Below are 25,945 nucleotides of genomic sequence, written 5' to 3'. Positions count from 1 at the left end.
AAAAATATGGATTGCCCCATCAATGGCAGGGAAAGAGTTGGGCATGTAGGGTCACTACATGCTTTTATATTAATGGAATATTGTTCACTTGTAATGTTAATAAAGTTTTGCAAAATATGATTATCCTCTCATTCTGCCCCTCTGTCAGAAACACTGTTTTGGTGCAGTGTTTTTCAAGACTTGTCCTTAAACAGCCATTATGATTGGCTAATGTCATTGCATCTCTCTCCTTGTCACTTCACTATTCACCTCTGCTGGGAAGGTTATGGAAGTGATAAGGTGTTGTGCTATTGTGGATACAAACGTCTTCCACAGTGTGGAAGTAGGAAACAAGTCATTATGGCAGCTTGGTTTTTAACAAATGCTCTTTTTGCACCAAGGAGGAATTTTTTTTTTTTTTTTTTTTTTTTTTTTTTTTACAACTTCTTACACGTCTAAAGATCAAAGAACATTTGATACCTTGTTTCATGAACCCACCCCCCTCCCCCCTAAAGAGTATCCAATTAAAGGCCAATTAAACTGCATGTGGGAACCCTGGGGAAATAGATAGTATAGATGGAGACAGGAACACCAAACAGTGATGGGTAGTAACTGGATACATGTAATCTGTATTACGTAATCAGATTCCAAAAATGAAGTACTTGTAATTACAATTATATTACATTTTATAATACTTGTAATCAGACTACAGTTACTTTTCTACTGATTACATTACATGTTATTCTCACAATGGCAGTCAGTTATTCATAATTCATTGATTCTACTTTGCTATATTTCAAATTTTCCTTTCTATAAAAGTCTACTGCTTATATACGTTCAGAAGGTCTTCCAGGTTTGTGGAATTGCACACACACAACAGCCTCTAGTCATGGGCCACACTGAAAACTGAGACCCTCAGCGTTTGATCACTGCATTTATAGAAATCATTTCACTTTTAGTGTTTTCTTATCATTGCAGCATTGCATATCTAATCAGCTTCTGGCGAACAGATGAATTATTATTTGAATTATCCCTCAGTGAGTAATTTAACCATGATGTATTACTGTCTCCGAAAGGCTTTTGTCTGTCAAACAAATTAAAATGTGCACATTCACATAATTTCATATTTACATGCAATGCAGGGAGTCCCCAACTTTTTTTGTCAGCTGAACCTCTTTGCCCTAATATATTTACTTATAAGTATCCCGTTTACTTAATACTTAATATTTACTTCCTATTTAGGTCAATAATAAAGTCAAGCCAATAATAAATAAAAAGTGTTGGTTAAAAGTCACATGACAAGTAAACAAATATTATTTCATCTTTTTTAATAAATGTTAAATGTTAAAATTATTTATGGATTATATTTATTAGGGGTGGGACAAAATATGGATAGGGCGATATATCGTTGTTCTTCTCTGTGCAATACGAGAATCGATACGCTGTCGCCAAATATCTGTCACAGATCTGCACTACATCTCCCATCATCCTCCTTGGCTCCCACATGCACATCATTCCCTAATTACACACACCTGTACCTCATCATCTTACCACCTGTACACCTGTACCTCATCATCATCACTGCCATTATTTATACACACACTTCACCACAGCTCATTGTCCGTTAAACTTTAACCGCTAGCCTTATACTGTTACTTGGAATATGTTGCTACGGGTGTTGTGCAGTGACACACAGATCTGTTTCTGTTGGTAGCTCATAGCTATTGACCAATCAGCATTAAGGAAAGCAACTATCTATTGTATAAATTTTACAAATGTTTTTTTTATTTTAGCTCCAAGCCAAAACACTTGCTGTATTTTTGGCACCAGTGAACTGAGCAAGTGCAGTGACCTAATTCCAATGTTTTCCTTCCATGTGGCACAAATTGGATATGATCCACAAACGTTTAAGCAGGGGAAAAAACACATGGACCCCAATATTCTCAGATGGGTTTCAGGCCTCATTTATGTCTGAAAATAAATCGGATATGTGCATTTGTGTCTGCCATATAAGCGGACAGATCAGATATTCCCCAGTCAATGCGAGTCGTACGTCATTGAAAAAGTGACGGTGGTAAATTACGTCAACTCAGGTGGACACCAACCGCGATCACATGACTCTTTTCAATGGTCCAATGGAGGACCAAGGCTCAACCCCTTGCATTTCTGGGTCAGTGCATCTACCACGGGTTGTTTCGCCAGGTGTATAGTGAACATGCAGATATCGGATATGGCAGTGTAGTTTGTATCACCTGTTTTTATGTGTTCTGTTTCTGTTTTCTTTGTTCCCCATGTTCCCACTCATTTGATACCATAGTTAATGATTGTGTTCATCACCTGTTTCTAGTTGAGTTGCGCATTATCTTGTGACTTTAAGCCCTGAGTTTAGTTCAGTCTTTTGTTCAGTATTGAGATGGTAATGTGTGCAAAGCTGCTGCGTTTGTTTCCTCAGCGTGTTTGTCTGCTGCCTGTGTTTTTCCATTTATTATAATTTTTGTCAATAAAGTAAAAAAGCTGCATCAAGATCCTCTTCTCCTCTCCTGTTTACTGTAAATGACTATTTTTTTCCTAGTGTAGGGGTGGCATTTAATGATTTTACTTGCATATAATTACATATTTTTGGCTTTAATTTTCGCTTACCCTTTTATAAAAGCAATAAGCTACTCCAGGTGTGCTGTTTGAGAATACAGTCTCGCACTTTATTGCTTACATATCCCAGAAAGTTGTGCAAGATGGCTCACATGTGCCAAAATCTAGATTTAATTTGTGGATTTATTTCTTTATCATCATTACTGATGAAGATTTCAGGGATGTATGACTTGTGTGGTAAGCACTGTTTTAAATGTTTCATATTTTGGGGGCATTTTTACTAAGGTGATATCATTATTACTAAATGTCAGTGTTGTCCACCTGTGTTGTTTTGAGCTTCTGTTCTTTTTTTCCATTGCTTTATGAGTGTGTGTTTAACTGTGATCTGGGCTGTCCCACAGGCAAGGGACCCGAGACCATGTTTGCTGGTCAGAATCTGAATGATAATGAATGGCACACAGTGCGAGTGATCCGGAGAGGGAAGAGTCTGAAGCTGTCTGTGGATGATTTGCCCACTGTGGAAGGTATCCTATTCTGTTTCCTCCTGTTCTTTTGCTTTATACTGTTACAATGGGAGTTACACATTCTGACTATTTAGTTTACCTGTGCAAGTTCATTTGTGCATTTGCATTTTTATGCAGTTGTAATATTATGTTTTTGTTGCATATAAATCTGATTTATCTCATATGCGTTTGGTTGGAGTTATTTAAACAGCCACCAGTTCAGACAGCAATGCCCGACATTATGATTGGATTATCTAAAAAAAACAACAAAAAAAACAGTACATTTAGATGATTTTTATTTTTATTTTTATTTTTTAACATTGGCAGTACATTACTAATAATCTAGCGGTGTTATTCTTTCCTTGTCATATTTTCTTGAACAGTTTAATTAACATTGGTTAATTGTCTCATCATGACGTGGATGGAATGAGGCTTTGAAATCAAGTCCATTTGGACTTAATCTTCCAAATTTCTTTCTGGAAAACGCCTATTAAAATATCTACTGAAAGGCTTTTCACACTGTGATTAACACCGGGTTATCGTTTCACACTACGGGTTTCACTTTATTTTGATGCTCCCTTTAACACATTCTGACTATAAGTTGACTATAAGTAACGTTGCACCTACATGTCTACTAGCTCTCATTAGAGTGTTAGTAGAGCATTAGTAGATAATGGTACGGTTAGGGTTAGAATAAGTTACTTTTAGACTATCACAATAAAGAGCTAGCAGATATTAAGCAGACAGTCAACTAATACTCTAAAGAGAGTTAGTTGACAGAGTTGCAAAGTTACTTATAGTCAACAGAGTGTTAAAAAGGACCATCAAAATAAAGTGTTACCCACACTTATAATTTAGAAGTGGGATTGGCACTGGAGAAGGATTAGAGCGGATTTTACTCTGTTAACACCACGTTACGGTACCAAACTGAACAGTGTACAGTGTGAAAAGATGCACTGGTAGAATGTTACGACTAGATGCTTAGCAGTCCACAGCCATTCGCGTGCCACGTAAATGGTAACAGAAAACGCAACAATTGGAGTGAAGATGAGACTCTCATTCTTACCTTTATCTGTTCAGAATAAACTTGATAGTACAGTCGGCAATTTATCATTTGAGGACATGCAATGCTGAAGCGTTTATATAAACATTTCGCAAGCGGCGTTCATCCAATCAGTGACACTGACACCGCAAATATGCAAATAATGACTTTAACCCTGGGTTTAGGAGTGTACAGTTTGAAACCCCCGGGTAAATTATGAGCAATGTGAAACATGAAGCAAGATAACCCAGGGTTTACAGTGATTAAGGGTTAACTATCTCAAGTGTGAAAAGCCCTACAATAGGCATTATTACGGTCCACAAAAGTGATCAAGGTCACGTCCATATGTTGTATGATAAGTTGATAAACTAATCATCATGATAGGCCTAGTTGGAGTTTGTTTGCCTTTTTATGATCCACATGAAATAAACCTTTAATTTTTCTCAACACTCTGCCATGAAACAGGAGAGATACCAGGTGACCACACACAGCTGGAGTTTCATAACATAGAGACGGGGATCATTACAGAGAAACGCTACCAACCCGTCATCCCCTCCAACTTCATTGGGCATCTCCAGAGTCTGACATTTAATGGCAAGCCATACATCGACCTCTGCAAGAACGGAGACATCGAATACTGTGAAGTCAACGCTGTGATCGGATTTAAGAACATCATTGCAGATCCAGTGACCTTCAAGTCCTGCTCAAGCTATGTGACTCTGAGCACACTGCAGGCGTACTATTCCATGCACCTGTTCTTCCAGTTCAAGACCACCTCATCAGACGGACTCATCATGTTTAATAGTGGAGATGGAAATGATTTCATAGCTGTAGAGCTGGTGAAGGGGTACGTTATGGAGAGACCGACATGAGCATTACAGTTAGATGCTCTTAGTGCTGTGCATGGTTTAAGTGAATATGTGCATTAATAATAATAATGAATTAATTCAATCATTCATTCAACATCTTCATTCCCTTCCAAAATATTTTATAATCCTAAAGAGATATTTCTAGGTATGGAAATATATCAATGTGCACAGGTTAGTGTGGAATTTTCCTATTAATATTATTATTTTTTATTATATTAGACCTATTTATATTTATATCTTTAAAATCATCCATATTATTGACAGCTGATAGCATTGAAAATATTCATCCCTAACCAGTGATTTTATTTCTCAGAGGTTTGCCCTTCAATAGGTCAGGAAACATTGAGACAGAGATATTGAGCTGACAGTGCATAGAAAAATATGATAACACTTACTTAAAGCTACACTGTGTGATATTTTAACCCAACTAGCGGTGAAATTGTATATGACTACCCAGTGAATATTAGTTCCCTTTCGTTGTCACTCCGAGTTACGTCGGATGACGACAAATGGGGTTTCGCTTAGAAAGCCTATCATCTTCGAGTATATAAAACGAGCCAATGGCAAAGAAATGCCATGGGTCTGCGGAATTTGCATAGCGTAACTCCGCCCCACCCTAGGGGTATATAAGGAAGTACGCTGCAACATGCAGATATGTTTTCGCTTCGGAGCCAAGTTGATTCACTTCACTCCACAGCCAATTCTGAGTTATCTCTATTCTCTTCGAGACGAGCCTCTCTCCAGGTGTTGGTGTGACAGCGAGTTCCAGCGAGTGCACATTCCCTGCTTATCTGTGCAGTGATTTGCCAGAGTTTGTGTGTTCATCTCCCTGGTCGCTTCAACACTTGTGGAGAAAATCTCCTTTCTAAAAGAGCTTGCACGCGGCACGTCTTTTTAAAGATGTCTCGCCCGTGCACTTCTGGTTGCGGTCTTCTAGTTTCTGACTCTGATGGGCACAATCGCTGTCTTGTGTGTCTGGGTATTGAGCACGCTAAGGCAGCGTTTGTGGATGAGTCATGTTCCCACTGCGGGAACATGCCCATCGCACGGTTGCGATCGAGACTCAATGATCTTCGTGTGAGAGTCCCCTCATCCGCACCCCGATCTAGCAGCTCCGAGAGGGCTGGTACTTCGGCTGGCGGCCAGGGTGATCTGAGGGTTACGGTGTGGAACAAAGCGCCGACTATTCCACGCTCCACACCGTCCTCTAGCGCCGTGCAACCCGCGAGTCGTCCGAATGAGCCCGCTGTACAGTCCTCTGACTTGCCGCGGGTCTCATTCGGCGCTCCAGAGGAAGATTCTATGTCGATTGCTGCATCACAAGGTGGGCAGGAGTCCTCGGGAGAGGAAGATTCGGCTGTGCTGCCACCTTCGGGTGTCCTAGCATTGCCCGAGTCTGATCCCGAGCTGACGGCCATGCTTTCCCGGGCAGCCGCGGCCATTGGGCTCGAGTGGTCCCCGCCACCCGGTCCAGTGCGCTCGCGGCTGGACGATTGGTTTTTGGGTGCGGCCGCTGATCCTCGTCAGCGCCCGACCCCAATTCCTTTCTTCCCGGATGTGCATGAGGAGGTCTCGAGGTCCTGGAAGGCACCCCTGTCTTCCCGTGATCGCTCGACGGCCTCCTCCGCCTTTCCTCCTCTCGATCAGGGGGCTGTCAAAGGGTACACTGGGGTTCCCCAGGTTGAACGCTCTGTGGCCATGCAGTTATGTCCCCAGAGTGCTTCTTCCCGCGGTGACCCAAAGCACCCCTCCAAAGCCTGTAGGTTCTCCTCCACCCTTGTGGCGAAGGCCTATAGAGCTGCGGGGCAGGCAGCCTCCTCACTGCATGCCATGGCGACACTCCAGGTCTACCAGGCCCAGATGTTGCGTGACATGCACGAGGGGAGGACTGACCCAGGGCTCTTTGATGAGCTGCGTGCCGCCACCGACCTCGCTCTCCGGGCGACGAAGGTGACCGCACGCTCCCTGGGTCAGGTGATGTCCACCTGTGTCGTCCAGGAGAGACATCTGTGGCTCAACCTGGCTGATATGCGGGAGGCCGAGCGAACCCGGTTCCTCGACACCCCCATATCCCAGGCTGGCCTCTTCGGCGGGGCAGTCGAGGACTTTGCCCAGCAGTTCTCGGCTGCCCAGAAGCAGACTGAGGCTCTCAAACATGTCCTACCCCGACGGCCCGCTGCTGCCCCCCAGCCGTCGGCACAGGCGCCTCAGCCCGCTCGCCGCCGTGGACGCCCTCCCGCGGTTCCCCTCCCTCCCGGACGGCCCCAGCAGCAGCCTCCATCTGGGCCGCCTCGTGGAGGAAACCGTAGGAAGGCGTCACAGCCCCCTCCAGCCCCGCGCCCCGCTAAACGCCAGGCCAAGCGGCGCTCCTGAGACGGGCTGCTCAGAGATGGCTCTCACTTCTGTACAGGAGACGGTAGCAGGGCCGCTCCTTCCCCCGGTGGAGGGCCGGGGGAGAATCCTTGGTTTTCCCACCCCCGCTGCTCATCCCTCGACGGGCAGCACCCTAATGTGGTTAAAGACAGAACTGACATACCCATCTCTGAGCACACAGAGTTCTCGGATGGCAGTGCGCGACGCTCACGGGCCTCGCCACTCTCATCCCCCTCTGTCGCCAGACCCCTGCCAGAGCATGCCCCCGTGGGACGCTGGTCCTCCCCTGGCATCCTCTGGCAGGACGCGGTTAATGACCGTGCCCCCGCACCGGGCCGCTATGCCACCCACGCCTGGGCCGGTCATTCCGCCTCGCTGCACCACCGAGGGTATGTCTGTGGTCCGCATGACCCCGCTGGTACAGTTTTTGGGAGCCTGGTTAGAGCTTCCCAGACTGTCCCGCTGGGTCGCGAGGACCATCAGGCTCGGCTACGCGATTCAGTTCGCGCGATCTCCTCCCCGTTTCAGGGGAGTCCGCTTCACAATGGTCGGTGGCAATGCCCCTGTCATGAGAGCGGAGGTCGCCACCCTACTGGCGAAGGGTGCGATCGAGATTGTCCCTCCAGCCGAAATGAGGTCCGGCTTCTACAGCCCTTACTTCATTGTACCGAAGAAAACCGGTGGGTTACGACCAATCCTGGACCTGCGCGTTCCTCCCTTCACAGGATGCCGTTCAAGATGCTCACGGCCAAACGCATTTTCGAATGTGTGCGGCCGCAGGATTGGTTTGCAGCGATCGACCTGAAGGACGCCTACTTCCATGTCTCCATTCTTCCTCGACACAGACCGTTCCTACGGTTTGCTTTCGAGGGGCAGGCATACCAGTACGCGGTTCTCCCTTGCTAGCCCTGTCTCCTCGCGTCTTCACGAAGGTCGTCGAGGCAGCCCTTGTTCCTCTACGGGAACACGGGGTTCGCATCCTGAACTGTCTCGTCGACTGGCTGATCCTAGCTCACTCTCGAGACCAGGTTTGCGAACACAGGGACCTAGTGCTCCGGCACCTAGCTCGTCTGGGCCTTCGGGTCAACTGGGAGAAGAGCAAACTCTGCCCCGTGCAGAGGATCTTTTTTCTCGGTATGGATATCGACTCGGTCGCCATGTGCGCGCAGCTTACGAGCGAGCGCGCGCAGTCTCTGCTGACTTGCCTTCGTCAATTCGAGGGCAAGAGTGCGGTCCCACTGAAACTTTTTCAGAGGCTCCTGGGGCATATGGCATCCGCAGCCGCAGTTACGCCGCTCGGATTGCTTCATATGAGACCGCTTCAGCTTTGGCTTCGCGATCGAGTCCCGAGGTGGGCATGGCAACACGGCACGCTCCGAGTCCCAGTGACTCCGACCTGCCGTCAGACCTTCACCCCGTGGTTGAACCTCAGTTTTCTTCGGGCTGGTGTGCCCTTAGAACGAGCTTCCAGGCATGTTGTTGTATCAACGGATGCCTCCACCACGGGCTGGGGCGCCATGTGCAATGGACATGATGCCGCGGGCTCCTGGACAGGTCCCCAACGCCTTTGGCATGTCAATTGCCTCGAGTTGCTGGCTGTACGCCTTGCCCTGCACCGCTTCCGGGCGTTGCTCAGGGGTCAACACGTACTAGTCCGTTCAGACAATACCGCCACAGTAGCATACATCAACCGTCAAGGTGGTCTACGCTCCGGCCGTATGTCGCAACTCGCCCGCCACCTCCTCATATGGAGTCAGAAGCATCTGAGGTCGCTTCGAGCCATTTATATCCCGGGAGAGCTGAACCGTGCGGCCGACGAGCTGCAGGCATAGGGGACCTGCAGGCATTCTCGGTTGACGAAGCGTGCCTGGAATTCGGGCCGGCTAATTCTCACGTGATCCTGAGACCCCGGCCTGGATATGTGCCCAAGGTTCCTACCACACCCTTTCGAGACCAGGTAGTGAACCTGCAAGCGCTGCCCTTGGAGGAGGCAGACCCAGCCTTGGCACTGCTCTGTCCAGTACGCGCCCTCCGTGCTTACGTAGACAGAACGCAGTGTTTCAGGACCTCTGACCAGCTCTTTGTCTGTCATGGTGGGAAGCTGAAGGGAAAGGCTCTCTCCAAGCAAAGGTTGTCTCACTGGATAGTGGACGCCATTGCTTTGGCTTACCAGCAGCAAGGTCGACCATGCCCCCTTGGTGTGACGGCCCACTCCACCCGGAGTGTGGCATCCTCTTGGGCTCTAGCGCATGGCGCCTCGCTAACAGACATCTGCAGAGCTGCAGGCTGGGCGACACCTAACACATTCGCGAGATTCTATAATCTCCGAGTGGAGCCAGTTTCTTCTCATGTACTCGCTTCAACTAGCCGGTAATAGATTCTGCTCAGGTGTCTTCGCTTGCTCGCCATTCCTCTCCACGGATGGGATACGTGCGATTATTCCTCAGGTGAGCCTCATAAGCCCTGAGTCTCCTCCAGCACTGACGATGTCAACGCCAGAGTTGCCACCGGCAGCTTTCGCGCTTGGCTAGGTGCCTCCATGTGCATGGTTCCCCCTCTGGGCGACCCCCACATGTGTATTTCCACTGTAAGCCTCCTTGAGCATGTGTCTTTCCCTCGGCAAGCCACCTTGTCACCCCTGGGGTTGAAATATTCCACCTGCGGCTGGATACCCCAGTGTTCTCCATATGCAGCCCTCCGGGGTCATATGTGTATTCCAAGTCCCCCCCTTCGGGTTGGGCATGATTGCATATTTCCACTGAGATATGCTTCCCAGTGTACCTTGGTTTAATCCTGTGTTAAGTAGGAGTCCTTCGTCCGTGCCAGTCTCACGACAGGGAGCTCACACTTACGCAGGGCACTGGAAGACAGTCGAGAGGTGGCGTGATTTCACTGGGAACCCCATTCGTCGTCATCCGACGTAACTCGGAGTGACAACGAAAGGGAACGTCTCGGTTACGTATGTAACCCTCGTTCCCTGAGTAGGGAACGGAGACGTTACGTCTCCCTGCCACTTCCGCTGTACCGCTGGAAGGCCTGAGTTCAGTCTCGGCTCCTCAGCGAAGACATATCTGCATGTTGCAGCGGACTTCCTTATATACCCCTAGGGTGGGGCGGAGTTACGCTATGCAAATTCCGCAGACCCATGGCATTTCTTTGCCATTGGCTCGTTTTATATACTCGAAGATGATAGGCTTTCTAAGCGAAACCCCATTCGTCGTCATCCGACGTAACGTCTCCGTTCCCTACTCAGGGAACGAGGGTTACATACATAACCGAGACGTTTCTGTTCCTTTCAATTTCGAGGGCGTTTTAACTCCTACGGTGGCTGTATTATTCCAAGGTTAACATGGTTTCCAGTTCGACTTCGTCCAATTGCGCCTTTAAAACGATCACCTGTGATCCGTCGCAGCACAGATTCATGTTACAAGGTAAACAATACTTTTTCACTATTGACGTGAGGAAAAGTAACGCAAGTTATACTAGAGGTGGTTCTGGCGTTATGCACAACCATGCTATGGTTAGACAAGCAACTATAAAACTTCGAATTTACACAAATACTGTAGGCTGAATTACCTGTCGAGAAGAAAGCAGGCAACCTCGGCGTCCGTTTTAAAATCTTTGCTCCTCATGAGCTCTTTCCATCTGGGAAAAGTTACTCCAGTATTGACTTTGGTCTTGCTGATTTGCCTGTCGCGTTGATGTTTTAATTCTCTCTTTCGCTTCCTTGGCGACTCTGCTACATGTCCTCGAGAATAGGCGTGATCCTCCATCAGCAATCTTTCAAATCTCCCGACAGTCGCGAGTAATCTCCCCCTCGCATTCGTCTCTGTGTCACTGAGTGTAAAGCGCGAAAGGCGAAGCTTGAATTTACAGATATGTCCCTCTTTGGCTAATGTAGTTTCAAGATGGAGGGGCAACATGGCGACCGGCGACCACTTTCAGTGGCAGATTATAAACTTACGAGAATACTTTATTACTTGAAAGAAGTAAATATACATTAATGAGCACATATATTTTTGAAAGAACTAAGTGTTTTTAGCTAAGAATCAACTAAAAAAATTACACAGTGTAGCTTTAAAGTGTCACGTATGAGTGGCTGTTATCAATGCACAACAATGAATAAACAGAAACCGTCTTTATTTAACAAACTAACATGCAGGAGAGTGCTAGAGAAGTCAGAATCAGGAGGAGCCAAGCTGGGACCCAGACCACAGCCAGGATGATGGTCCATAGTGGAGTCGATGGAGGGAGGAGCCGTGAGCCAAGAGCTGATGGGACCGAGCAACGCTGAAGGTTCAGGCAGCAGCGATGAGCATCCGAGGTGGAGTCAGGGTGCCAGAGGACTGAGGTGAAGCCGATGGGATTGAGGAATTAGGTGGAGCCGGAAGGAAGGCAGAGTCTGACAAATGCAAATGAGTGGAGGGTCGAGGTGCAGCTGAAGACCTGGAAGTCCTTGGCGTAGGTAGAACAACGTCTGACCAAGGGGGAGCCGGAAGGGTGATGATCCTAGGTGGAGCCGAGGGAGGGATGAGTCAAGGTGGAGCCGACTGGTCACTGAGCAGAGGTGGAATGATGGGCTTGGCGGCTGGAGGCGGAACCAGGGGATCCTTGTGCTGATGTGGAGCTGGAGACTGGAAAGCCCGAGGCAGATCTGTGGAGCAGAGTGGAACAAACAGAGGAGGAGCCGAGGGACTGAAGGCAAACAGCAGAGTCGGGGCAGAGGAACTGGCAGTCACTGGAAGAGAAGGTGGGAGAGGGAGGTTGGGTGGGATCTCTGTGCGGGACCAGCGGAGACGCAGGAGAGTTGGACCTGGGCAGGACCAGTGGTCCAGGAGCAGGAGACTTGGAGCTAGACAGGAACAGCGGAGATGGGAGACACAGGGAAACACCCCCTTCAAATTTCTCGTAATAATTCCCAGAGGCTATATGCAGCTCACCCTCAGAATCAGGAGTGTGGCTCCATTCCATGACCTCGTACTCCAATACACTCCCACTGGTACTGACGATGTAGCCGTCTCACGCACCTGGTCAGACTTTTCCTTTGGGTCAGGCTCCAGGGCGGTGGTTGTCTCAGTCCTCTTTACTGGCTTGTGCATCTCGGCAGGCTCTGGTCTCAGTCTGTGGTGGGCTCTGGCGTTAGCTCAGTGTGTGGGCAGTGGCGGGCTCTGGGTCCGGGGAACACAGCTAAAATAGTCTATTCTTGGTGCGATATTCTGTCATGTATGAGTGGCTGTAATGAAAGCACGATGATGAATAAGCATGTAGGAAAGCACTGGAGAAGTCATAGAAACACAAACACATAACCATAAACGATATCGGAAAACTGAACAATTGAGACTGGGGGTTTAAATACAAGGGTGAGTAATCAACGTAAAACAGAACATGTGTGTGAATTAAATTAACAACTATGGAGACTAACTAGGAACACAGGCAAACAGAAACAGGGAGAACTAAACTAAAACACACTGAAACTGCATATGAATGCATATGCATTACATGCATTATATGCATTATACTTTCTAAAGGTTTAATAATTATTACTTATTACCAAAACACAATTACTCATGAGACCATATAATACCTTATAAGGAGCATTACAAATGTAAAAGCTTAGCTCAAATAATTTAATCCTGAAAGAATTTGACAAAAAAAAAAAATTAAGTTCTTATTGAGATGTCTGACTCTTCATTGCTGACAACTTGAGGTATTATTGAGATTACTTCTGTTACTCTCGACTAGAGCAAACATGTCAGTTTAGGGTCTTTATCTCAAGAGTAAAACTTTTCTTCAGCAAAATGTCTCCGTGTAATTACATCTCTATCTAAGAAAAACAATCGAGATATTACAGAGATCTTGTTTGTGATTTTTCTATCTGTATTCAGCTTGCACCTGATAACGGATCTTAAATCTTTGTTTAGCTACCTGCATTACGTCTCAGATCTGGGAAACGGTGCTCATCTCATCAAAGGAAACTCAAACAAACCTCTCAATGACAACCAGTGGCACAATGTCATTATCTCCAGAGACACAAACAACCTTCACACTGTCAAGATCGACACCCAGACCACCACCCAGACCACTATGGGGGCCAAAAACCTCGACTTAAAAGGTAGATTTCACATTAGTGTTATTGTAACTTGGCAATTCATACAGCCGCTGTGACAAAGGGTTTTATCGATTAAAAATATTTTTTAGATCCACAAATTAATTTTATACAATAATAAAAATGCATAATGTTCCTGTGTGAACTGATTTTAATTTTAAAGTTTAGAGAGAGAGAGAGAGAGGATGAGAGGGATGTTAACAATATATGATATTTAACTATATCATTATGAACATTATGCTCTCTCTTTTTTGGCTCTCTTTGCAGGTGATCTTTATATTGCTGGTGTTCCCGAGAAGATGTACAAAGATTTACCCAAGTTAGTTCACGCAAAGGAAGGATTTCAAGGCTGTTTGGCATCTGTGGATCTGAACGGCCGTTTGCCAGACCTGATGTCAGAAGCGCTGGCCTGTGTTGGACAGATTGAGAGAGGATGTGAAGGTGACAACATCTTTTTTCTTTCTGTGTAATATGCGGAATAATGCAATAATTATTGATGCTACAAGATCTGATCACCCTCTCAGGGGTTTATTGTGTAACCATGGCCTGCTGACTCTAGATAAGTGAGTTGACATGTAGGTACATTATTACTTGAATGTCCACAGAGGACCTTCAAAATGTAACCCTTAGGTATGGTGACCCAGTAGTGCACAACACAGCGCAATTCAAAAAGCAAACATAAGTTCACAACACAACGAAAACAAGCCACAGCACAACGGAAATGCTCCCGACTAGGATCTCTCGGAGCTCTGTACAGTTAGTTTTCCTTGCCACTGTTCTATAAAGTTGTCAGTCTTACAAAGATATCAATTCCACAAGTTTTAACAGTATGTAACCATTGTATATCGACATGAAATATTAATTCAAAATCACATATGTGCATTATAGCTGCATATTTATACCTGAGAATGCTCTGTCGCGCTACTACAGTGCAGAATGCCTGAGGGAACGTCTGACAATTCCACCAGGTGGTTAAAATGTGTAATTTGTATTAATTAAAGTGACTTTTAATATTTCAGACATGTTCAAATTCCAAATCTTTTAGTAGGTTCCCATTGGCAAGACTACAGGTGACATTTTGCCAATACCTCCCTTCATGTATGTACAGTAACGCTGTTGTCCTGTAAATTAATGGCCAAAACGCATTAAAAAGTGTTCGGTGTTGTGTAAACATCCCCGTGGTTTACTCAGTTTACCGCAGTAAGCATTCTACACTCTCACTATTATTGCTGTTGTCAAAAGATTTGTTGTATCTGTTATGCTGTAGATGTTCATTGTGTCTCATGCAAATGCAGAAGTTTTCAGTGTCTGCCGGAAACACTCCTGAATGAATAGAAGGATTTCTGCTGAGTTGCTGCATGAAATCTACTTTACATACACAGTGTTATACCACAAACAACATTCACATTTCATTCTGTTTTCATTACATTCCAATTTTACATAAATGACACATTGACCTTCTTCTTGGCAGCTGCTTTTTCCTTGTTCGAAAGTCCTTGTACTGTATCTGGGTGTTGCACAATTCATTATTGATGAATTCTCATTTCCTTTCCTCACGTCCTTGCTACTCTCTCTTAAGATTCAAGGGCAACATGTAAGGAAAGGAAACAAGGTGGATGAAGAAGTTGCGCGCAAGGGAGCCATACGCCTGTATGTTGTTAAATATGAATTAAGATATTCATGTGAAATTTCATTAGGGTATTGAGAAGCACTCCATGCGTAAGGGCACAAGTGTGCTTTTTATTGGTCCATCTGGAATCAAGGAACCAAGAGCGCTTTTGAGTATGAAATACTCAGACTTATGCCATTTTTAAAGGTCAACTTAAGACATATTTTTTGAAACTTGCATTTTCCTGTTGATGTGTTTCTTGTTGCTTTTAACAATTGTTTATTATGTGTACAGCGCTTTGAGAAGCTGCTTTTAAAGGTGCTTTATAAAATAAAGGTTATTATTATTATTATTATTATTAAATAATAACTGGGTTTGCCAAATTTTACCAGATTTTTACCTGGTTTGCCAAAAGTTAGTACCATTGAATCTTCATAGTTTTGCTTGAGACAGATGCACCATTAAATGACTGGACTGGATTTCTGCCCCAAACATCCTCTTTGCCAAAGGTTGCCATTCCAGTATTCCAGGATTGCATGTTAGATGTGACCAAAACCCAAGCGGGAAGGAAGTCGACTGGAAGTTGAAGCCGGCCGCGTGCCACCATCTTGTAGCAGAACTTCACCTGCTGTTAGCATCCCATTGACTCCCATTCATTTTGACGTCACTTTGACAGCGAATAACTTTACATCTGAGGCGTTTGAAGACTCCATTTGTCCATTATTTATTTCTAAAGAAACACGACAATGTATAAAATGCTCCATTACCTTGTATCTTACGTTATGGCCCCGTAAAAACAGTTTTTGTAAAAGTAGGCTAACGATTGCATCATAACCACGCGACTCTCTGTCGCACAGTAGAGAGATTACCGTATGGACAGGAGGAGAAGCTCGCGGGCAATCGGGGGGACGTGGAGGCAAAATGACAAAATAATTTATCAGAATACTTAGCAAAAGTTGCTCCTTATCCTAGCTCATGGACAGCTCCTACTCACACTCTCCGTCTCTGCAAGATTCGGAAGCGAATGATTCAGATTTCTCATGCCACAGCCACTAGAAGACAGACGGGTTGCTCACGTCACATCTACGTCGTCAAGCTCAGTTTGAGTCTGCGCGTCAGGAACGGAAGTCCTAAAAAATCGCTGAAAATGGGCTTCACTTGCCTCAATTGAGTTCCAATGAGATGACTCTGTCCATTTCTTATACTGTCTATGCCAAAACCTGGGAAAAACCATTCACAGGTCCCAATTACGGGATTCAGTGCGTTGTTGGTGATGGATGAAGCAAATCAGACAAATCAGATCAGTCACATGAAGTGACCAGGTGTAAACAGGCTCTGAGTATAAATGAGAGGCAGGCTGGTATATAGTAAGTTGGAGGCGTGGCCCTAGCCAGTAGCCAATTAGAACTTCAAGAGCACTTATTAAAGTCCTCCTGTGGTAAAAATCCAGCTTTTAATGTAGTTTATGTGTCTATGTGGTGTTTTTAATATGCTTTAAGACAAACCATGTGTAGATTCATAAGTCGACATCATTGCTGAGTATTTTCTCCTTAAAACTGCAGTGAACCAAAGACAGTCTCAAAAACACGCTTTGAAATCGCTGGTGTTTCTGACGTCACAAACTACCTTGTAACCAATCAGATCAACGTGTGATCGTCAACCAGTGGATCTCTGAGCTGAGTGAGTGGAGGCGGGGCTCATTTGCATATTCATAGAACCGCTCATACTAAATGAGGCAAAGGTGTAGAGTTACATTTAAGATATTTTAAGCCATGAAGAAATTTTTTTCAAGAATAAAAACATTTAAATATGTAATTTTGGTGATCAAAGATGAGTCTTAAGGGATTAAATTATTGACTACAGGGGGACTTTAAAGGACGTATCTCTCAAATAGAGGTCTGTGTCCCGGACGATATACTTATCAGATAATTTTGTGCTGCTAACACCCTAAAAATGCACTGAAGACTTCTCTAAAAATGTGTGGTTCATGAATCCTTTGAACTACAGGTGTGATTAGCGAGTAGTTGGGATAAAATATTTCTTTACACTTTTTCTCTGTGTAAGACATACAATTCTTCCAGATGAATATTGTCTCTTATCATTTATCTCTATGCTGTGCATATTTACTCACTTACTCAATATGTATTAAGTATTTATATTTATGTATTTACTTAAATCAGTATGCTCCATCAACATTCTTGTACCACATCTTTTTGGTAAGGATGTACATGTACCATGTTTTTCTCTTTGTATTATATTCCTTTTATTAAACAAAAACAAGGGCTAAGATTAAAGATTAAGATTAAACTAAGATTAAATTTTTTTTTTTTTTTTTAATTTTTGTCACACATTATATTAGGTGTCTTTAATAGGGATGCATGATATATCAGCCACCATATCGGTATCGGCCGATATACAGTATGTTAATTTTTATTGTTATCATTATCGGTCCAATAAGAAGATTTGGCTGATATCTTAAAGCCAATAAATAATGGATTATTTCCTTTACCTAAAACACTTCAGATGTGCACTGTTTGCCATGACAGTGCCAAAAGCTTTTTTTTGGTACAGAAAGTTTCTGTAATGATAATAAAGACGGAAGCAAATGCAAGTGCAATTGAGTGTTTATTTAACATAAGTTATCTCAGGAAAGTAAGATGGGTCACACGAAGACTCGAAGGCAGAAGATCTCAAGAGGCGATGATCAGACACGGAACACAGACAGCAGGAGAGCGTGACGCAGGGACTGAGATGGGCAATCCTGAAGTGACTGAAGTGATGAGATGAACCAGTGGTGAGATCGGAGTGAAACAATCCGGTGTCCTGGGAAAACAGGAAACACGAGGAAAACGGGAACAGGCCTCAACACTGGAAACATCAAACAACGATCTGACAAACACAAGACGAAAGACAGGGCATTAAATAGGCTGACTAGATGGTCTGCAGCTGCCGCTGATGATGATAACGAGCGGTAACGCCCACATGAAACAATCAGTGCAAACGAGACACACACAAAAATCTAGCGTAATGTGGGACCAGGGTCTCGAAGGGACAGACAGCGGTCCAAGTAACCCATCAGGAGGTCGGTTAGACGTCTTACCAATGGCACAAACTGAGCAAGCCAAAACAAAATCATGAATATCGCGAGCCATTAATGGCCACCAGAATCGTTGCTTTACTAAGCAGCTAGTGCGACTTACTCCTGGATGACAAGCCACGTTGGAGCAATGACCCCATTGAATGACATCGGACCGTAACCCCTCCGGAACAAACAAACGATTCGGTGGGCCACCAGGCGGAGGCGTTACCCCTTCTAAGGCCGTCTTGACCTTCGATTTGACCTCCCATACGAGTGTGGAGATAACTACTTTCTCGGGTAAAATGCACTCGGGAGTAACCGGGCGTTCGGATGGATCAAAAATACGAGATAAGGAATCGGGTTTGATGTTCTTGGAACCCGGGCGGTACGAGAGAGAAAAGTCAAAACGTCTGGAAAAAAGTGCCCACCGAGCCTGCCTGGAGTTGAGTCTTTTAGCAGATCTAATATATTCAAGGTTCTTATGATCGGTCCAAACGATAAAAGGTACCCCCGACCCCTCTAACCAATGACACCATTCCTCCAACGCTAACTTGACGGCCAACAACTCCCTGTTACCAATGTCATAGTTACGTTCGGCAGGTGATAAACGATGGGAGAAAAACGCGCAAGGATGCATTTTGTCGTCTGAGGAAGCGCGTTGGGAAAGAACTGCACCTACCCCCACCTCTGACGTGTCGACCTCCACCACGAACTGACGTGTGGGATCAGGGGCGACTAGGATGGGAGCCGAAACGAAGCGACTCTTGAGGTTGGCAAACACAGCCTCGGCTGTGTCGGACCACCTAAATGTCATTCTGGGGGAGGTCAAGGCAGTCAGAGGTGCGGCTAGTTGGCTGAAATTGCGAATGAAACGACGATAGAAATTGGCGAACCCCAGAAACCGCTGTAGGGCCTTACGGGAATCTGGACTTGGCCAATCTATCACAGCCTTAACCTTGTCAGGATCCATGCGCACTCCCTCAGAAGAGACGATGTAACCTAGGAAAGAAACAGACTGTGCATGAAAATTGCATTTCTCTGCCTTGACAAAAAGCCCATTCTCTAGCAACCTCTGAAGCACTCGTCTGACATGTTGAACGTGTTCCTGGAGAGACGAAGAAAAAATCAATATGTCATCCAGGTAAACATATATGAACTGATCGACCATGTCTCTCAACACGTCATTAACGAGTGCCTCGAAAACCGCTGGGGAGTTGGAAACACCGAACGGCATCAGTATTCGAAGTGCCCCCTGGGGGTGTTGAACACGGTTTTCCATTCATCCCCCTTCCTGATGCGAACCAAATGATAGGCTTTACATAAATCCAATTTTGTGAAAATGGATGCTCCCTGCAACCTCTCGAAAGCTGAAGACATCAACGGCAAAGGGTAAGTATTCTTTACCGTGATGTTGTTCAGCTCTCGGTAATAAATACAAGGTCGCAGAGAACCATCCTTCTTTCCAACAAAAAAGAACCCCGCCCCCGCAGGAGAAGAGGAAGGTTGGATGAACCCCGCCGCTAGAGAATCAGAAATATATTTCTCCATGGCCTCCCTCTCCGGAACAGAAAGAGAGTAAAGTTTGCCCTTAGATGGAGACTTACCTGGCAGCAAATCTATTGCACAGTCATAGGGACGATGCGGAGGGAGAGAAGCAGCACGAGACTTACTGAACACTTCCTTCAGGTCCAGATACTCCGCGGGCACGTTTGACAGATCCGCCACCTTCTCCTGAAACACAGAACTAGAAACAGACGGACAAGCAGATACAAGACAAGACTCGTGACAGTGCTCGCTCCACATATCTCCTGGGTTGCGAGTGGGGTGAGTATGGTGATCCAGACGACTGATGCGGGCGTCAACCCGTAGCGCCAAGTCGATAAGTCCGTTGAGTCTGGGAGGTAGGTTTAGCATGTAGATTTCCCTTTGAACACGGTCGGCCAGCCCATGCAGGAACATATCCCACTGCGCCTCCTCGTTCCACTTGCACTCTGCCGCCAGCGTGCGGAACTCAATGGAGTAGTCGGCTACCGAACAGATCCCTTGCTTGAGGTCCGCGAGTCTTCTGGCAGCCTCCTTGCCGGCTACTGCGCGGTCGAAGACCCTCCTCATCTCGGCAGCTAGTGAGTGGAACGAGGTGCAGCATTGGTCCTGGTTCTCCCACACCGCCGTTCCCCACAAGGCTGCTCGTCCTGTCAGTAACGTGACAGTAACTTGAGCACGAAGGCCACTTTGGATTCCTCCGTCTCGAATGTCCTGGGCTGCAGCGAGAAATGCATAGAACATCTGGTAAGGAATGCTCTACAGAAATTCGGCTCACCGGCATAGCTCTCTGGAACGGGTAGGCGTGGTTCCGGTCGATGACCCGACTCTGGTACGGCGAGGGGAACGGGCGGTGTGGGCGGCGCAGTGGGAATGCTTAGTAGTTGGATCCACTGGGTGAGCTCGGACACCTGCGTCACAAGCAATTGAACTGTGGGAGTCAATCCGGGAGTCACTGTGTTTGATGAACTCTGTCAACGATGCTGTGCTTGCTGCTTCCATGTTTGGTCAGATAGTTCTGTAATGATAATTACAGAACTACTATGCAAATGTACTTTTTTCATTTGATTTATGTTAAAGTGCTTGGGACATGTCTTTTAATGGTGAGACTTTTGTTTTGTAATCAGTTTTGTAATCAACAAAAATTTGGATGTAGATTTATCAGCCAATATATCGTTATCGGCTTTCAAATATAAAGAATTATCGGTTATCGATATCGGCAAAATTTGTATATCTTTGCATCCCTAGTCTTTAGCTGCTATGAACTTACATGAAATGATAATACTTGTTAAGTACAACTTACTTATTGTGTTGCTGTTGTATTGGAAGATACTTGTGCTGATATTGAGGAGGATACAGATATGGTTAGGAGGTTTGGTTGGTTTATGGGTGGGTTAAGAGGTCAACAGTGTATTTATAGACGTAATTACAGAAATTAATTAGCACATGCAGGTGTTTTTAAATGTAAGTACAATGTAAAAACACAATAAGTGCAAATTATGAATTTACATGTTAGTACACTCAGTTAAAGACACAAAGTATAAAGTGGGACTGAGTTTGGTTTTATTGTACAGTAGTTAATGCGTTAATAACAAAGCATCATGTAATAACATAATTTTAAAAGTATAACTGTCAGGGATATCTGGACCCGTTCGTTATTAGTTTCACTTTCATGGACTTTTTGTTTGTATTCATCAGTCACATGTGTTTCTTTGTCTTTGTTTCCCGCCACTCATCTGTTGCCATGGATACCAGTAATCTCAGCGGCTCATCAGTCAGTTCGTCACCACTGTGTATTTCAGTTCTTGTTCACGCTTCAGTTGTCAGTTGTTTTTTTGTGTTAGTGCGCGCTGTTTCGCCTGCTGCCTTCTAGTTTAATAAAACCTTGTTTATGTTTTGTTATCCTGTCATCCGTCTTCATCTTCTTCAACTTGTGACAATTACATGATTAATGTAATAAAATGTGTGTTTTTCGGTGCCTGATCTCTGATGGTGTTCCTGTAGGGCCCAGCACGACCTGTCAGGAGGATTCCTGTGGTAACCAGGGTGTTTGTCTCCAGCTGTGGGAGGGCTTCACCTGCGACTGCAGCATGACCACTTACGGAGGACCTTTGTGTAATGATGGTAAGTGGGAATGTTTTGCATCATATTTTAAAAAGTACAACAGGTGCCTGCTTGATATGTGGTGTTGTAACACTGAAATCATATCCAAGGTAATAATGATGAGGGAACCACACCCATATATGTGTGTAGTTGACTGTGGACTATCATATGGACGCTTTGACATTTTCAGTGTAGACAGCTGCAAGCTGGTGTGACGTGTCATGTCAAATTTAGCGGCTGCTGTAGACAAAGTGTTCTGTGCTGCAAATCGCCATTTGGTTTTCACCGCTGGACACTCTAGCGAGAGTAAAGTAAAAAAAAATTTGCAATTACTACAGTAATTCAGTGTGGTATGACAAATTAATTTGATGAAATGAATGATTGAACAGATCTTAAAAATAGCGTAGCATTAAATGAATTTGAGATAAAAAGAAATCTGCTTGCACAGTTATAAAAAAGTATCATAATTATGTTTATAATAGTTCATGTCATGTCATCCATTTACAATTTAAGAACTCATTTGTAGAGATTTAACCTGTAAAAATGATTTACTTTTTGAGAGTATTCCACATGGAACATTTCACAGTACAAAAACATAAAACACAGTGAAATCACAAAACAGAACTCAACCAAATGTTATTTCTGCTATATTTCAGACACCCTATATTAACTAGAATACCAAAGATTGTTTGTAAGTGATTGTTTAGAGTTTAGAGTATTTTCTATTTCTATTTTCTATTTTCTAAAAATGGTTATATTTAATGCAGTAAACTCACGTCACTGTACTTCAGATGACAGATGGATTTTCTGCTGGTCTCAATGTGATAAAGCACTGCTGTATTGTCTGTCACCACTTGAGGGCACTCACATGAAGCACAAACAACACTTACTGAATCACGCCATCTCCAAAAACTGACAGCATGTCTTTCTGCAGCCTTCATGTTAGAGTTGCACAAAGGGTTCATATACTCACTGGGGCTTGAAAGTCAGTTTTGAGCTGAGGAAATTAATTTAATCGTCTTAAACGTTGATTTCAGCTTGTAGCCCGAAATGAAAACATGTGAAATGAGCATCAACTCTGTGGAAATGCAGCTAATCAGCGATTGATCTAGATCACTTTCAGTAGTTAGGAACTGTACTGAAGGATGTGTGTTCAGAAAAGAGAGAATTATGTTCATCATATTTCTTCTCATTCAGGAAGGGTGAGAGTTCTTCATAAGAACTTTTCACATTAGAAATAGTTAACCTGGGTGTTTCTAAAACCCAGGGTAAAAATAATCCTAGGTTATCCTTGCTACATGTTTCACATTGCTCATAATTTCCCTTACCCGGGGTTATAAGCAGTGTTTAAAATTAAGATAAACCGGGGCTAAGCACAATGTGAAAAGCCTTGTAAAATCCCTCACACTATGTTTACATGCAACCAAACAATCAGTTTATAAGATTGATGGCTGAATCGGACTGAAACACCTACTAGTAAACACCTCAATCAGTCCGACTGAGCTTGATTGGAATAAAATTTAGATCCGATTGAAGTATATTGATTGAATCTTAGAGGGATAGCTCACCTATTATTTACTCACCCTCACGTCGTTCTAAACCTGTAAGACTTTCGTTCATTATACGTTTTCATTCTCTCGTGTTACACAGCACGTTTGAGCTTCAGCAAGAACCAATGAGGTTCATTCTCGTGTTACGCAGCACGTTTGAGCTTCAGCAAGAACCAATGAGGTTCGTTTTCGCATGTCAAACATGTGTGGTTGAGCTTCTGTTTATCTTCGCTGATCAATTTTATCGCTTTTATGAATAAAAGCCTAAATTTAATTGTTTCATCATATAAAGCGTTTGTGTCTCTAAAGAAATGTTTTACTTAACCACTCAATTCATACAGATTAGTTTTATGATATCTTTATGAACTTTTTGAGGCGTCAAAGTGATATTTGTGTTCCGAAGATGGACGAAAGTCTTACTGGTTTGGAACGACATGAGGGGGAGTAAATTATGACCGTTTTTTAATTTTTGGTTGAACTATCCCTTTAAAAAATAAATTCATACATGCATACATATTAACTGCAACTGTGAGCTTTGCTTTCATCAGCACCAGTCACATCTGCACAGGGACAAATGCTTGCACACAGATACACATTTATCAGCTCTTTTCTCTGTGTGCTTCTTTTCTGTGGTGGTTGAAAGAGCAACTTCCTCCCAAAGGACGACGGTCGAGGGCCAAGTCCTCCTGCACAGACGGCTCTTTATGTGCAGTGCAGATGCAGGGTGCTCTTCTGCTACTGACGTCATCTGGTGTTGGGCAGCAGATGGAGCATCTGGAGACATAAATGACATATGGCAGTCAACTTTCAAGTTTCAAGCGAGCAAGAAGTGCCTCCACAGAAAATCCTTGCTCTACTTCCAGGAAGACAGAGGGATGAATCCAGACTTGGAAAGATCAAATAACCTTTAGATATTGCAGATATTTATGGTTTCAATCAGAAAAGAAAAAAACAAAGCACCCGTCCCAATTTTTCCATCTGTGCAGTGTGTTTCTCTGCAATGCACTCTGACTTGAGTCGCTGTGTGTTGCTGAACATTTGCAGTGCTCTCGCGCCCTGATTTCACTGCTCGAGTTCCCCCTCCCTCGAGTTCTCTTCCTCCTTCTTTTTTTTTCTCCGACTGCTCTCTCTCTCTCGCGCGCGCGCTCCGGAGCTGCTCTGTGGATGTCTTGTGGCTGGAAACGCAGCTTGCGCAGGTGTGTGGGGAGATCTCTCTCTCTCTCTCACACACACTCTCTCCATGGAGAACAGTTAACGTTGTCCTCAGGAAAGAGTGTAAATGAAGCTCTCACCATCTGTTGGAGGCTCTCAGCCAGCAGTGGATGGATTTCTGGGGATTTCTCCTCCTGAAGACAACATTCAGACGAAAAACAGCAGAAATTCTGATTTCAGAAAATGCCTTCGAATTCAGAAATTGCCTGATGCCTTGCGTGTGTTGATATCTGCCAGTTTTCCCCAGGATTTTAAGTCATTTTCGTGATATCTGGCTACATGGAATAACTAGCGTCTGGAATTTGCTTATTCTGATTTTATGGTCCATGGTTGAAAACACTCTTTCTTGCTTTATCGAAAGTTGGATTTTTTATTAAACGGATTTAAGATCAAACCACGAGGACAGAGAGACAAGGATTGGGTGATTGGCTGCTTCTTCTTTAAGAAGGTGTGTGTAAGTGAAGAGTATGGGCAGGCAGGTGCGCTGAAGAGCCCGTGTGTCTTTGCATTCTCTCGTTCGGGGAAGATGTTGGGTGGCTGGAGGCTGGTGGACTGGCAGCCCTTCTCAGAAACCCTTATCCGGGGTCTGGCGTGCGCTACCTGCCTCACCCTGTACCTCACAGCTCTCTCACTGGGCATCGCAGCGACATCAGACACACTCACCAGGACACATCACACACACATCAGCCATGGAGGCAAGAACCAGCCTCTCACTATTAACAGATCACCTGGGTCTCTACGGGCAGGACATGGTGGGTAGCAGTAAAGCTTTATAAAGCACAAACACACAATGCAGTGCGCTGAAACTCAAATCCACTGGAAGGGCATTTGCAGTGCTATATTTGTTTCAGCATCATTCAGCATCTCCCACCCTTGATCTCATTGAGATTAGCCTCATCTCTCAGTATCTGCATCAGCACATTTCTCTCTGTATCGGATTATAGCATATTTATAGAGTCACACAGGCTTAGATGAAAATCAGTTATAGGAGTATTTAAGCTGTGTTTTGATGTTTTGACTCCTCTTACAGTGCAAGCAAAAAGAACTTAGACTGTTGCATTAAATAGCAAAATATTAAACTTAGTGGCCTCATGAACACATGATGCTGGAGCTTTTCTCAAAATTAAATTCTGAGCTATGTTTGCTGGTGTCAAAGGGATTTTTAGCCAAGGTATGACGTTCCCTATAGTTTGCCACATTAATTATGGACATATTATACATGCAGTTCAGTATGTGCTGTGCCATTAGTTTTGAGATGTCTGCTGGGAAGATGTTTTCATGCATTATATCTCCAATTTATGATTTGATTGTGACAGTCAGAATGCGTGTGTACTAAATTTGCCCGTTTACACAGACTGATACTCGCACACATCTCTGTTATATACCTGG

At 44.5% G+C, this 25,945-nt stretch overlaps 1 protein-coding gene across 9 annotated transcripts in view; it reads left to right on the top strand.

Annotated features, from left to right (window-relative positions):
* Window positions 1–25,945, top strand: part of LOC309486437 (neurexin-1a-like) — a 174,389-nt gene that overhangs the window by 99,451 nt on the left and 48,993 nt on the right. For all 9 annotated transcript variants that reach the window (XM_082153742.1, XM_082153745.1, XM_082153747.1 and 6 more), the window contains 5 exons: window positions 2,970–3,092; window positions 4,579–4,960; window positions 13,277–13,467; window positions 13,729–13,902; window positions 21,696–21,815. In XM_082153742.1, the coding sequence (XP_082009868.1) occupies window positions 2,970–3,092; window positions 4,579–4,960; window positions 13,277–13,467; window positions 13,729–13,902; window positions 21,696–21,815 (990 nt within the window). The remainder of the gene's footprint in view (window positions 1–2,969; window positions 3,093–4,578; window positions 4,961–13,276; window positions 13,468–13,728; window positions 13,903–21,695; window positions 21,816–25,945) is intronic.

This window comes from Leuciscus leuciscus, assembly GCF_965113295.1.
Source record: "Leuciscus leuciscus genome assembly, chromosome: 22".
NCBI classification, from domain to species: Eukaryota; Metazoa; Chordata; class Actinopteri; order Cypriniformes; family Leuciscidae; genus Leuciscus; species Leuciscus leuciscus.
Note: the sequence above shows the minus strand (reverse complement) of the source record. Positions and strands in the feature narration are given on the sequence as shown.